General features: G+C 45.4%; 1 protein-coding gene across 1 annotated transcript in view; it reads right to left on the bottom strand.

Moving 5' to 3' along the window:
* Positions 1-2980: 2980 nt before the first annotated feature.
* Positions 2981-13695, bottom strand: part of DCLK3 (doublecortin like kinase 3) — a 51086-nt gene continuing 40371 nt past the window's right edge. The window contains exons 4-5 of the mRNA XM_002914655.4: positions 13265-13432; positions 2981-5998 (exon numbers count right to left, since the gene is read on the bottom strand). Of these exons, the coding sequence (XP_002914701.1) occupies positions 5805-5998; positions 13265-13432 (362 nt within the window). The 3' untranslated portion in view covers positions 2981-5804. The remainder of the gene's footprint in view (positions 5999-13264; positions 13433-13695) is intronic.

Genomic DNA, 13695 nt, shown 5'->3' with positions numbered 1-13695 from the left:
CTCTGGGAAACAAACTGAGGGCTTCAGAGGGGAGGGGGTGGGAGAATGGGATAGGCTGGTGATGAGTAGTAAGGAGGGCACGTATTGTATGGTGCACTGGGTGTTATACGCAAGTAATGAATCATGGAACTTTACATCAAAAACTAGGGATGTACTGTATGGTGACTAACATAATAAAATAAAAAGTATTATTAAAAAAATAAAATAAAAGTTATATTAAAAGCCAAAAAAAAAAGAGAGATGGAAATTCAGGTTTGCAAAGATGAGTGGGTTAGTAAAGATGGTTGATGCTCCTTACTGGGCATGGTAGATGTGGTAAGATGCCAAAATGGCCATGGAGTCTAATCTCATCAAGCTTCTTCCATCAAGAGGTGAAGCCTGCTTCTTTGCCCATTAAATCTGAGCTGGCTGTGTCTATTACATTAGCCAGTAATGTGGTGGAAGTGACGTTATGCGAGCTCCAAGGCTAAGCCAACCTCATGCCTGGAACCCTTCCACCACCATGTCATCAAGCCCAGGCCAGCCTGCTGGCTGGAAGATGAGCAACCATGTAGAGTGAGGAGTCCCAGCCATCCCACCTCCTCTAACCAAGAACAGCAAAGCACTGCCTAGATCAGGGCTGCCTATCCGAGCCCAGTCCACAATCACAGTCCAAAGTTTCATGAGAAATAATAAATTTATATTCTTTTCAGCCATTAAGTTTGGTTGTTTTGCAACAAGAGCTAACACAGCAGAGCTAGAGTAGAAATCCAAAGCAAGTCAGCAGGGGAAGAAAGACCAGTTAAAAAGAGGAGAATATACAAAAGGCAGTGAACTCCAAAGCATGAATGAAGAGCAAGACTCCTCTTTTACTCCTGCATGCAAATGGCACACCACCCTACCCCATTTTAGAGTGGAGAGGGTCCCCGTATTCTGCTGCCTTGTTGACATGGCCGGATCCTCTGTTGTACTGCCAGCCCCCTCCACCTACCTGCCCTTTCTAAAAGCCTGCTCTTTATCCGTCGTAAGATGTCACTGGTGGCACCTGCCTTTATTCCCCATCCCAATGACTGGAACTCCCCCGCCTAGCTGGGTTGGAAGAAATAGAAGTCATAATTTTCCCCATGTTCCCCAAATCAATCTCTGAAAAGCATGCAGGCAGAAGCCTCAGGGTCCTCTCTCTCTGAGCCATTTAAAAGTTGTCACCAAAATGGCTCACCTCCAAGGATCCCATGTGCCTCTGACACCACACATCCAGGAAAATAGGCTGCCAACCCCAGTGAGCGACAATCCCAGCCAAAGGATAATTTAACAGCATCCAAGAGCAAGCCCCAAATGCCACAACCTCCACTGTGATGCCATGGATTCACAAGGGCCTTAAAACCTCTCCAGAATCACTTTGATCCAGTGTTCTGTCATCCTTGTCATCTTTACAATGTCCCTGCCCCCCCATGGCTCTGGGACACTGAAGGGAAGTGTCAGCACCACAGCAAGTGTATAGTGGCTCCCACATTTCCCAACTTCACACCAGCACCATGCATGCCGTCCCCAAATCCTGGAGGCCCTGCATCCTCGCTTCCTGTGTGTACAGCATCCCCCACTGTCCTATCAGTTACCCAGAGGTCCCCCGCCATAGCTGCTACAGGTGCCCCCATCTTCCCATGACTCTGCATGAAGGCATCAACAGATGTGAAAGCTTTAGCCCAAAACAGGCCGGAAGTGGCAGGGAGTTCGTCCATCAGGAAAATCACTCCACCGGTGGAAGGACGGGCATTGGTGGTTAAAACCCCAGCTCTCTTGGCCAGGAGTGGGAGGATTTGAAGTGTATCCTACAGGGTATCTCAGAGCTCCCCCCACCCCAACGGGGAGCAGGCCTCAATTGGCCACAGCAGTCCTCAGGCTTGAATGCCTGCTTTCTCGGCTTTTCTCCTTTTCCATACTCCCTTCCTACACTCACCAGTTCTTGGAAGACATGTCCCTGTCTCAGCCTCTGCTTTGGAGAACCTCAGGTCCCCAGAATTCTCCCAGGCAGGTTTGGCTTCCTCATCTCCTGGCCGGAAACCTCCAGGACCACCTGCTGCAGCTTCTTCCCTCCACTCCACAGTCCAGCTACAGGTCTGGAGCCCCATTACTCACACAGGCTCCAAGAGTCTTGTGGACACACTGGAACTAGTTCATATCTCCCCCTTGGAAGAAAGGAAACCACAGTTGAGTCTGTAACCCCTCTCTGAGCTTTGTCGGTCCCTGAATTATATGACCCTGCCAAAGTCACCAGGGTCCACCCATTCAGGGAGCTCTGGACCCAGAGCCATTCTGTGCCCTGGTTGCCTGGGGTTCACCTCAGTCTGGGCAGCCAAGCATTAGGGGGTACATTCCAGGTATGAAGTGGCCCTGTCAAGAGGGTCTTCCATGGCTTTTTGTGAGAAGGTAGATCAATTCAAAATCAAGTTGGCAATACCCTACAAGTTGAAGTTTTTCTAGGTCTAAGAGAAACTCTCCCATACGTGCACAAGGAGATGTATATACAATGGTGAATGCAGTGTCTTTGTAACAATATAGAATTAGTAAGAAACAACCTTGATGTCCATGAGGAGAGGAACTAAGGAAGTTAAGGGGCCAGATTCAAGGAACACTAAGGAAGTAAAGCCAGTGGGGTTGGCCTGGATTCAAGGTGGGGGACAGAGGTATTAAACAGGGTGCCTGTGTTTTGAACTTGCTCAGCAGACCCACTCCATGCAATAAGGAACAATGGAGAAGGGCCAGGTGTGGGGTGATAGTTACACATTCTGGTCTGGAGGAATTTATGTCCACACAGATGGTCCGAGCCACAAGGAGAAGCCTGGGAGGAGGGGGTGAGGATCATATACAAATTGATAGCAGGTACAGGTGAAGGGGGAGTATGGGGGTAAGGAAGAGGGTCTAGGACTTGTCTTTATGGAACTACAACCATTTTTTAAAGAGCTTTATTGAGGTATAAGTGATACACAATAAACAGCACATATTGAAAGTGGACAACTTGGTAAGTTTTGACATGTATATATCCATAGATCTATTATTACATTCAAGATAATGAACATACCCTTCACCTCCAAAGTTACCTGGTGTTCCTTTGTAATCCCTCCCTCCCTTCTGTCCCCAGGCAACCCCTGATCTACTCCATTGCTAGAATAAGTTCTCATCTTCTAGAATTGTATGTAGATGGGACCACACAAAATGTAATCTGCTTTGGTCTGACTTCTTTCCTTCACTCTAATTACTTTTCGTTTTTGTTTCTGTTTTTTTTTTTATTTTGTCCATGTTTGTCACTTGTATCAAGAGTTTCTTCCTTGTTATTGCTAAATTGTATTCATTGTATGGATGCACCACAATTTGTTTATATGTCGTCAATGTACGGACATTCAGACTGCTTGCACTTCTGAGCTACTACAAACATAGCACCTATGAATATCTGCGTACAAGTCTTGGTGGGGACATACACTGTATCTTCACTTGTAAGAACCTAGGGGTGGAACGGCTGGATCATACGGTTGGCATATGGTTAGCTTTTAAAGGAAATGCCAAATTGTTCTCCAAAGGGTGGAGATTATTGAACATCCCCACCTGCAATATACAAGAGTTCCAGTTGCTCCAACTCCTCACCAACACTTGGTAGGTCACTCTTTTCATTGTAGCCATTCTAATAGGTACATAGTATTATTTCACTGTGGTCATAATTTGCATTTCCCTAGCTACTAATGATGAAACAACTTTCAGTAACTGGAAGAAGACTGAACCTATCTATACAGGAGACCCAAAGGAGAAGACAGAGATGCAGGAAGAAGACCAGAAAAACATGGCATCACAGAGGTTAACAGGAGAAATGGCTCAGAGAAAGTGGTCAAAAGAATCAAATGATGCTAATGTGGCCTGAAAATTCTCCTTTGGATTTAGTGCCTTTGGTGATATTCCAGTAGTAACTGGTTCCACCTTCCAGCCTCTCTCCACCTTTGCAGAACAAGAGTCCACGGTCCTGCCTGCTGGGTGGCACCTTCTCCTCAGGGGTGTGGGCCCCAGTTCCCTCTTTGGAGCCCCTGAGGTGAAAGCACCAGCTGACACCACCTTGTAGCAGTCCCACGTTTCCAGAGGGGGGCACAGGCTCTGTCTCCTGGGAGGCCGACCGTGACTTGGAGATTAGCATGCAGAAGTTTCCCTAGGGAGTATTCTCCGGCCGGTCACCTCTGAGAACAGAAAGAAGCAAGACTGGGCGAGGCAGATGCTAGGATGCTGAGGCTGGGATGGCCCTTCAGTGTTGTCCCCACTGGGGGCAAGGGGGCTGAGCCTTCCTTCCTTGCATGGCCCAGTCACTGGACACAGCTTGCCCCAGGAGGGAGGTGTGACCCTGGGTGTGAGGCGACTCTCTCAGCTGAAAGTGAGGCCCATAGATAGTTTCTGCTGAGGACTGCCAGCCCGGCAACCTATTCCTTTCATCTTCAAGAGGGATCAGGGTGGCACACTCGGCATCCACTACAAGCGGTTTCTCCTCCAAGTTTCCAGGTTCTAATCACCCAGTCTCTTCTTTGGGTTCCCCACCTCGGACTGGAAGCCATTTCCTGCCGTTGCCATTGCTAGATCACTTCAGAGCCTATGGTGCATTTTTGCAATGTTCCAATGCCCATTTAAGGGATTCCTTACAGTAAACACTCTCTCGCTCTTCCCGGTTTCCTGATGTGCTCCTCCAGCCCAAATGACTCCAACACCATTAGGGAGGAGGCGGTGGGGTGAGAAGCCCATGCCTGTGAACTGGTTCTGTGTCCCACTGGCTGGGTTACACATATAACCCAGAAAGGTCAATTTGGGAAATATCAGGATTATGTTTTGCTTCTGGCTCATGCATACCCCCGAGTTGGCTGAAAAGACCAACATTTCCATACAGAAATCTGGAATGAATCAGAGAACATGTACCCTGAGCCCTCCGTGTGTCTGCCCTGCAGGTAGGAACGTGCCTGAACTCTCTGAGCAACTTGGAGCCTGACTGTAATCCATTTACGGCACTGCTGACATATTAATGCGCTAAATGGCTCCCTGGTGATCTGCAAACGTTAACACAGTCACAGCCTGAGTGCCTAACTTCATGTGGAAATGACTCAGGCTCGGGGATAATCGGCTGAAAAACAGTATAAAGGGGTGCTGTAGGGGCAAGAATACGTCAGTGACTTCTCCTTTCCATTTTTCCGCCAGCACCAGAACGGATTTTCAGTCAGTGCTGCACAGCGAGACCAGCACATCCCGAACGAACAGGTGCAGCCAGTTAATCAAGGGTCCATCGCAACATTTAGGTGTAGTCACAATGGTTTTAGGAGGCATGTCTAAACTCTACTTCCCTGGTTCCCTCACAAGCATTAAGAAGTCATCAGAATACAACCCACTTTTTTCAGTCAGAGCACATTTTATTAATACAGACAGACCATGATTCACCTTGTTCATCCTCACAGGGGGAGTTTAGATCCCGGTAAGCACCACTCATGTCGTATACCATGAACTTGATTATGAGGAGGAAGCAAAACACAGCATCACTACCAAAAAGTCCTCGCTGATAGTCTTAACCCCCCTCCCAAAAGAAACATATTAAAGTCTTCAAATATACAAATCTAAAAATATGTTACAACATTTAACATTAAGACTCAAGTTTATTTTTTAAAATATGCTTTAAAATATACTAAACATCTCTCTCCTTCCCCTGATTCTCCAATGATGGGCAGAAGTCTTCCTCACAGTCGGCCTCCTGGATTTCTGTCTCGTTCTCTGTCCTTGGGGGGAAGGGGGCTGCATAGCACCCGAGGCGGCCACTACGAGGCTTGCTCAGCAGACCGCTTGTGCTGGCTCCGGACATGGCCCTCACTGCCGAGGGGTACCTCCTTCTGGAGGTTCGCCGCGCTAGTCTTTCCCGCCGTTTCGATCCAGGGGTGCTGAAGGACCTGGTGGGCAGTGTAACGCTTTTTGGGGTCTACCACCAGCAACCGGCTCACCAGATCTTTGGCAGCTGTGGGAGTGCGAGAAGGAGGGGAAAATTAAATGAATGCAGGCTGTTCCAAATTTGTCTGCCCCTCGAATGAACTGAGATCACAAACACCCATGTCAGCACCACACACTAGAGGGCGCTGTCCCACAGAACTTTCTGTAATGCTGGGAACCTTCCATGTCTGTACTATCCATTGAGCTTCTGAAATATGGGTACAGAGGGGTGTCTGAGTGGTTCAGTTGGTTAAGCATCTGCCTTTGGCTCAGGTCATGGTCCCAAGGTCCTGGGATCAAGCCCCGAATTGGACCCTCTGCTCAGCAGGGAGCCTACTTCTCCCTCTCTCTCTGTCAAATAAATAAATAAAATCTTTAAAAAAAAAAAGATTCTCTAAAATATAGCTGTGGAGATTGAGGAGTGGAATTTTTATTGTTTTGACTTTCAACGAGTGCACGTTTCAATTGCAATAGCCATGAGTGGCTAGGGGGCTACCATGTTGGGTCAGTACAGCTCTAGAGGATGTCCATTCATTTCTAGAGTCACAGGGCCAGGCCTACCCCTGACAGCCATGGTACCCCAAGCAAGAGAACAAATGGAGACCACATGCCATATGTCCACATATCTTACATTTTGAAATCAATCATCGGGCTGTTAAATAAAATCTGTTCAATCTCCTTCCTAAGTTGGTAAATATGCCTTCACACTGACAAAATTGAGAAACATGTGAAGGAAACCTAAGTAAAAAATAGCACAAATTCAAAATGAATTTCATTTTCTGCCCAAGATCATTACTGATTCTAGAGAGATGGGGTAGCAACTGGTGGGCCAGGTGGCAGACAAGGAGGAGAGATGACTTCTCTGGGGTTTGCTGGCTCTCCCTGGCCAGCTCCCTGAGCCTCCTTTTCAATCACGTGAGATCAACAACACCCACTTCCCCCCACCTTTCCTGGGGGATGACTCTTGCTCCAGATCAGCTGTGCACCCACCAATCAGCCCCTCCTCTACACCACTGTCCAGCTGCCTCTTTTTTTTTTAATTTTTTTAATGATTTTTTTATTATATTATGTTAGTCACCATACAGTACATCCCTGGATTCCGATGTAAAGTTATCCTTCATTAGTTGCGTATAACACACAGTGCACCATGCNCCTTCATTAGTTGCGTATAACACACAGTGCACCATGCAATATGTGCCCTCCTTACTACCCATCGCCAGTCTATCCCATTCCCCCACCCTACTCCCCTCTGAAGTCTTCAGTTTGTTTCTCATAGTCCATAGTCTCTCATGTTTCATTCCCCCTTCTGATTACCCCCCTTTTCTTTATCCCTTTCTTCCCCTACCGATCATCCTAGTTCTTATGTTCCATAGATGAGAGAAATCATATGATAATTGTCTTTCTCTGCTTGACTTATTTCACTTAGCATTATCTCCTCCAGTGCCGTCCATGTTGCAGCAAATGTTGAGAATTCGTTCTTTCTGATAGCTGAGTAATATTCCATTGTATATATGGACCACAGCTTCTTAATCCAGTCATCTGTTGAAGGGCATCTCGGCTCCTTCCATGATTTGGCTATTGTGGACAATGCAGCTATGAACATTGGGGTGCATATGGCCCTTCTCTTTACTACGTCTGTATCTTTGGGGTAAACACCCAGTAGTGCAATGGCTGGGTCATAGGGTAGTTCAATTTTTAACTTTTTAAGGGACCTCCACACTGTTTTCCAGAGTGGCTGTACCAACTTGCATTCCCACCAACAATGTAGGAGGGATCCCCTTTCTCCACATCCTCTCCAACAATTGTTGTTTCTTGCCTTGTCTATCTTTGCCATTCTAACTGGCGTAAGGTGGTATCTCAGTGTGGTTTTGATTTGAATTTCCCTGATGGCTAATGATTTTGAACATTTTTTCATGTGTCTGTTAGCCATTTGTATGTCTTCATTGGAAAAGTGTCTGTTCATATCTTCTGCCCATTTTATGATTTGTTTATTTGTTTCTCGTGTATTGAGTTTGAGAAGTTCTTTGTAGATCTTGGATACCAGTCCTTTATCTGTGGTGTCCTTTGCAAATATATTCTCCCATTCCGTGGGCTGTCTCTTAGTTTTTTTGACTGTTTCCTTGGCTGTGCAGAAGCTCTTTATCCTGATAAAGTCCCATAAGTTCATTTTATCTTTTATTTCTCTTGCCTTTGGCGATGTGTCGTGAAAAAGGTTGCTCTGGCCGATGTCATAGAAGTTGTTGCCTATGTTCTCCTCTAGAATTTTGATGGATTCCTGTCTCACATTGAGGTCTTTCATCCATTTGGAGTTTATTTTTGTGTATGGTGTGAGAGAGTGGTCAAGTTTCATTCTTTTGCATGTAGCTGTCCAATTTTCCCAGCACCATTTATTGAAGAGACTGTCTTTTTTCCACCGGATGTTTTTTCCTGCTTTATCAAAGATTAGTTGCCCAAAGAGCCGAGGGTCCATTTCTGGGTTCTCTATTCTGTTCCATTGGTCGATGTGTCTGTTTTTGTGCCAGTACCATGCTGTCTTTGTGATCACAGCTTTGTAGTACAGCTCGAAATCCGGCATTGTGATGCCCCCAGCTTTGTTTTTCCTTTTCAACAGTTCCTTGGAGATTCGGGGCCTTTTCTGGTTCCATACAAATTTAAGGACTATTTGTTCCAGTTCTTTGAAAAATGTCCTCGGTATTTTGATCGGGATAGCATTGAAAGTGTAGATTGCTCTGGGTAGTATGGACATTTTAACTATGTTAATTCTTCCAATCCATGAGCATGGAATATTTTTCCATCTTTTTATGTCTTCCTCAATATCTTTCAAAAGTGATCTATAGTTTCTAGGATATAGGTCCTTTACGTCTCTGGTTAAGTTAATTCCAAGGTAACGTATGGTTTTTGGTGTTATTGTAAATGGGATGGATTCCCTAATTTCTCTTTCTTCAGTCTCGTTATTCGTGTATAGAAATGCAACTGATTTCTGGGCATTGATTTTGTATCCTGCCACCTTACTGAATTGTTCTATAACTTCTAATAGTTTGGGAGTGGATTCCTTTGGGTTTTCCATATAGAGTATCATGTCATCTGCAAAGAGAGACAGTTTGACTTCTTCTTTGCCGATTTGGATACCTTTGATCCCTTTTTGTCTTCTGATTGCTGTTGCAAGGACTTCTAGTACTATGTTGAATAATAGTGGCGAGAGTGGGCATCCTTGTCGTGTTCCTGATCTTAAGGGAAAGGCTTCCAGCTTTTCCCCATTGAGAATAATGCTTGCAGTAGGCTTTTCATAGATGGCTTTTATGAGATTGAGAAATGTACCCTCTATTCCTACACTCTGAAGGGTTTTAATCAGGAAAGGATGCTGTATTTTGTCAAATGCTTTTTCTGCATCAATTGAGAGGATCATATGGTTCTTGAGTCTTTTCTTGTTGATATGATGTATCACATTGATTGATTTGCGAGTGTTGAACCATGCTTGCATCCCAGGTATGAATCCCACTTGGTCATGATGGATAATCCTTTTAATGTACTGTTGGATTCTATTAGCAAGGATCTTGTTGAGGATTTTGGCATCCATATTCATTAGAGAAATCGGTCTGTAATTCTCCTTTTTGAGGGGGTCTTTGCCTGGTTTGGGGATCAAGGTAATATTAGCCTCATAGAATGAGTTTGGTAGCTTTCCTTCTGTTTCTATTTTTTGAAATAGCTTTAGGAGAATAGGTATTATTTCTTCTTTGAATGTTTGGTAGAATTCCCCAGGAAAACCGTCTGGGCCTGGAGTTTTATTATTTGGAAGGTTGTTTATCACTGACTCAATTTCTTCATAGTTAATTGGCCTATTTAAGAAATCTATTTCTTCCTGTTTCAGTCTTGGTAGTTTATAGGTTTCCAGGAAGGCCTCCATCTCTTCCAGATTGTTTAGTTTTTTGGCATATAGCTGTTGATAAAAGTTTCTAATAATCCTTGCAATTTCAATGGTGCTGGTCGTGACCTCTCCCTTTTCAGTCATAATTTTAATAATCTCAGTCCTTTCTCTTTGTTTTTGGACAAGTTTTGCCAGTGGTCTATCAATTTTATGGATTCTCTCAAAGAACCAGCTTCTAGTCCTGTTGATCTGCTCTACTGTGCTTCTGGTTTCTAATTCATTGATTTCTGCTCTAATCTTGGTCAACTCCTTCCTTGTCAGTGGGTTAGGCCTGTCCCTCTGTTGCTGTTCCAGTTTCTTGAGGTGAGAATATAGAAACTGCATTTTAGATTTTTCTATTCTTTTGAGTGAGGCTTGGATGGCTATGTATTTCCCCCTTAGGACTGCCTTTGCAGTATCCCATAGGTTTTGGACCGTTGTGTATTCATTCTCGTTGGTCTCCATAAATTGTTTAATTTGTTTTTTGATTTCCTGGTTTATCGAGTCATTCTTGAGCAGGATGGTTCTTAGCCTCCAAGTGTTTGAGTTTCTTCCAGGTTTTTCCTTGTGGTTGAGTTCCAATTTCAGAGCGTTGTGGTCTGAGAATATGCAGGGGATAATTTCAATCTTTTGGTATTGGCTGAGACCTGTTTTGTGTCCCAGAGCATGATCTATTCTTGAGAATGTTCCATGGGCATTTGAATAGAATGAGTATTCTTTGGTTCTGGGGTGTAGTGTTCTATATATATCTATGAGGTCCAACTCGTCGAGTATGGCATTCAAAGCCTTTGATTCTTTGCTTAGTTTTTGCCAGGGTGTTCTGTCTATTTCTGATAGTGGGGTGTTGAGGTCCCCTACTATTACTGTGTTCTTATCTATATGTCTCTTTATTTTGGTTAAGAGTTGGCTTGTGTATCTTGCTGCTCCCCTGTTGGGGGCATATATATTAATAATTGTCATATCCACTTGTTGAATACTTCCTTTAAGAATAATATAGTGCCCTTCTGTATCTCTCTCTATGGCCTCTAGTTTAAAATCCAGTCTATCTGATATGAGAATTGCTACTCCAGCTTTCTTTTGAGGTCCATTTGCGTGGAAGATGGTACTCCATCCCCTTACTCTAAGTCTGAATGCATCTTTGGGTTCAAAATGAGTCTCTTGTAGACAGCAAATGGATGGGTCATGTCTTTTTATCCAATCTGCAACCCTGTGGCGTTTTATGGGAGAGTTTAAGCCATTTAGATTGATAGAGATTATTGACAGATATGATTTTAATGATGCCATTTCTCTTTAAAGTCTTTGTATCGGTTGTGACTTGCTGCTCTGTATCACTCTTGGGGCCTTTTTACCTTTATAGAGCCCCCCTTAATATCTCCTGTAGGGCTGGTTTCGTGGTTACGAAATTGGTTAATGATTGGCGATTTTGGAACGTCTTTATTTCTCCATCAATTCTGAATGACAGCTTTGCTGGATAAAGGATCCTTGGCTGCATGTTTTTCTCTGAAAGAGCTTTAAAAATGCCCCCCCAAGCCTTTCTCTCATTCCAGGTCTCTGTAGACAGGTCTGACATAATTCTGATACCTTTGCCTTGGTACGTGAGAAATTTCTTTGCCCTGGCCACTTTCAATACTGTATCCTTGGATCTAATATTTGCGAATTGCACTATGACGTGACGTGGGGTAGGTTTGTCATGGTTGAGCTTGGATGGGGTCCTCTCTGCCTCTTGGACACGAATGTTTGTTTCCCTTGCTAGATTAGGGAAGTTTTCAGCTACGATTTGTTCATATATCTCTTCTAGACCTCTGTTTTTCTCCACCCCCTCAGGGATGCCGATGATTCTGACATTGGATCATTTCATAGAGTCAGTAATCTCCTGTAATCTACTTTCCTGGGCATGGATTTTTTTAAGACCAGCTTCTATTTTCGTTTTTTCTTCTACTAACCCATCCTCCAATTCGCTAACGCGTTCCTCTGCCTCGGTGACCCTGGCCGTCAGAGCCACTAGTTTTGACTGCATTTGGCTCATCCAGCTGCCTTTTACGCATGGCAGGCACAGGATTTTTCCCACCTCACCCACTTCAAACTGGGTGAGCACCCAGGCACCCACCCTGACCAGCGTCACTCCAGCATCACTCCATCAAGATCTTCAAAGGACTCAGCGGGGAGTGGGTCAGGTTTAAACTGGGAATTCTCAGACTCACATGTACAAGTGTGGACAATTGGACACCCCACCAACAGGTCCAAGTTCTCTCTACCCCTCAGAACAGAGGCTGCTTGGCTATCCTGGGGCACGATGGGAAGTGTCTGGGTGAAGAGGTCTCCCCAGTCTTGGAACTGGGCTTGCACCATTCAGTCAGGGAATTGTGGGGTTCTGATTATGTGACCAAGAAGAGGGCATCTGGGTTCTGGAGGGTGCATCTCCTTGGCTCCAGAGTCCCCTTGCTCTGTGGGGTGGATGTAAACTGATTAGGGTCCTCTAAGGCATGAAACTCAGGGTAGGGGCCACTATACCCAAATCTAAGACAGTGCTGCACAGAACTTTCTAAAATGATTTTCAGTCCTTCAATTCCCAAGTCACCAATGGCTTGAGTAGCTGAAGACCCTCACTCTACCTACAGCACACCACCCCTCTCCCTACCTTATTTAAGGAGGAAAAAATGAAGCTTTCTCCTTGCCTCTTCCCCAACCCCAAGTAAGGAGACTGAGGCTGGGGATGAGGGCAGTTTGATAACTCATCTTAGATGATGTGGTTGGGGAAATTGAGGGAAAATAAAGTTATCACTGCTATTCTACTTTATAAGCTCAAACCCCCCGAATATCTAGTTCCCAATTTTACAAGGGTAGCGGATGGTACTGACAAATCAGTAGCAAAAAGGGAAAGAATGCATTTGAAAGGGCCAAAAAGGAGGAAGACCTCTCATGCCTCTGTTCCACTGAAGGTAACTAAGACCACCCCCTGCCTTCCAGAGCCTCTGCGCTCCAACTACACCCCTCCACAAGGCCTGGCTGTTCGTAAGGAAGGTATGCATTCCCCCATCTGCTCAATTCCCACTGCTTCCATACAAGACGACTGTGATCTTTCCAAATGAGGGTTTAGGTTTCTGATATTCTTCAGTTCTGAGGTCCCTTCACTGCCTTAAGGAAAAGTATCTAGTGACTGCAACCAGCGGTCAGACTTTTTCACTGACTCTACAGCATGTCTTGCTCCCCAGGGTGCTACACAAATAAATCTACATGAGGCCCACACTTCACAAAGGATGAAGCACAGGTCGACAGCCCCTCCGTGCCCGGATCTCAGGTGGGCCCCTGCACGCCTCACTACACAGCTGACCTAACCTGCTCTGCCACCTCTAACGTGCCTCCTCTCCTGCTTGGGGGAGCTCATCTCACCGTCAGAAATATTGTCCCAGTAAGGGGCCAGGAACTCGAAGCGGCCCAGCTGGATGATGTTAAAGAGCTCGTCCTGGTCCCTCTCCGGGCTCCGGAAGGGGGGGAAGCCACACAGGAGGATGTACAGGATCACGCCCGCGGCCCACATGTCCACTTCCAGCCCGTAACCTGTGCGACGGCAGAGACACAAGCGAAACTGAGACCAGGCTGTATCAGACAGGAGGAGACAAACGTGGGGAAGGGTAGCTCTAGGTGACAGAGGACCGCAGCTTTCAGTAAGCATGAGCCACTTCTAAACACATGCATGGGGGGCATTTGCTGCCAACCCCTACAAACGGGGGGTTGACACCAGTGTTACCCAAAGCTTGGTCCTCAGACGAATGCCAGTTTGTAATCCTTTATTACTGGTCTGGGAGAAAATGAACATAGAA

This window comes from Ailuropoda melanoleuca, chromosome 6, assembly GCF_002007445.2.
Source record: "Ailuropoda melanoleuca isolate Jingjing chromosome 6, ASM200744v2, whole genome shotgun sequence".
NCBI lineage: Eukaryota > Metazoa > Chordata > Mammalia > Carnivora > Ursidae > Ailuropoda > Ailuropoda melanoleuca.
Note: the sequence above shows the minus strand (reverse complement) of the source record. Positions and strands in the feature narration are given on the sequence as shown.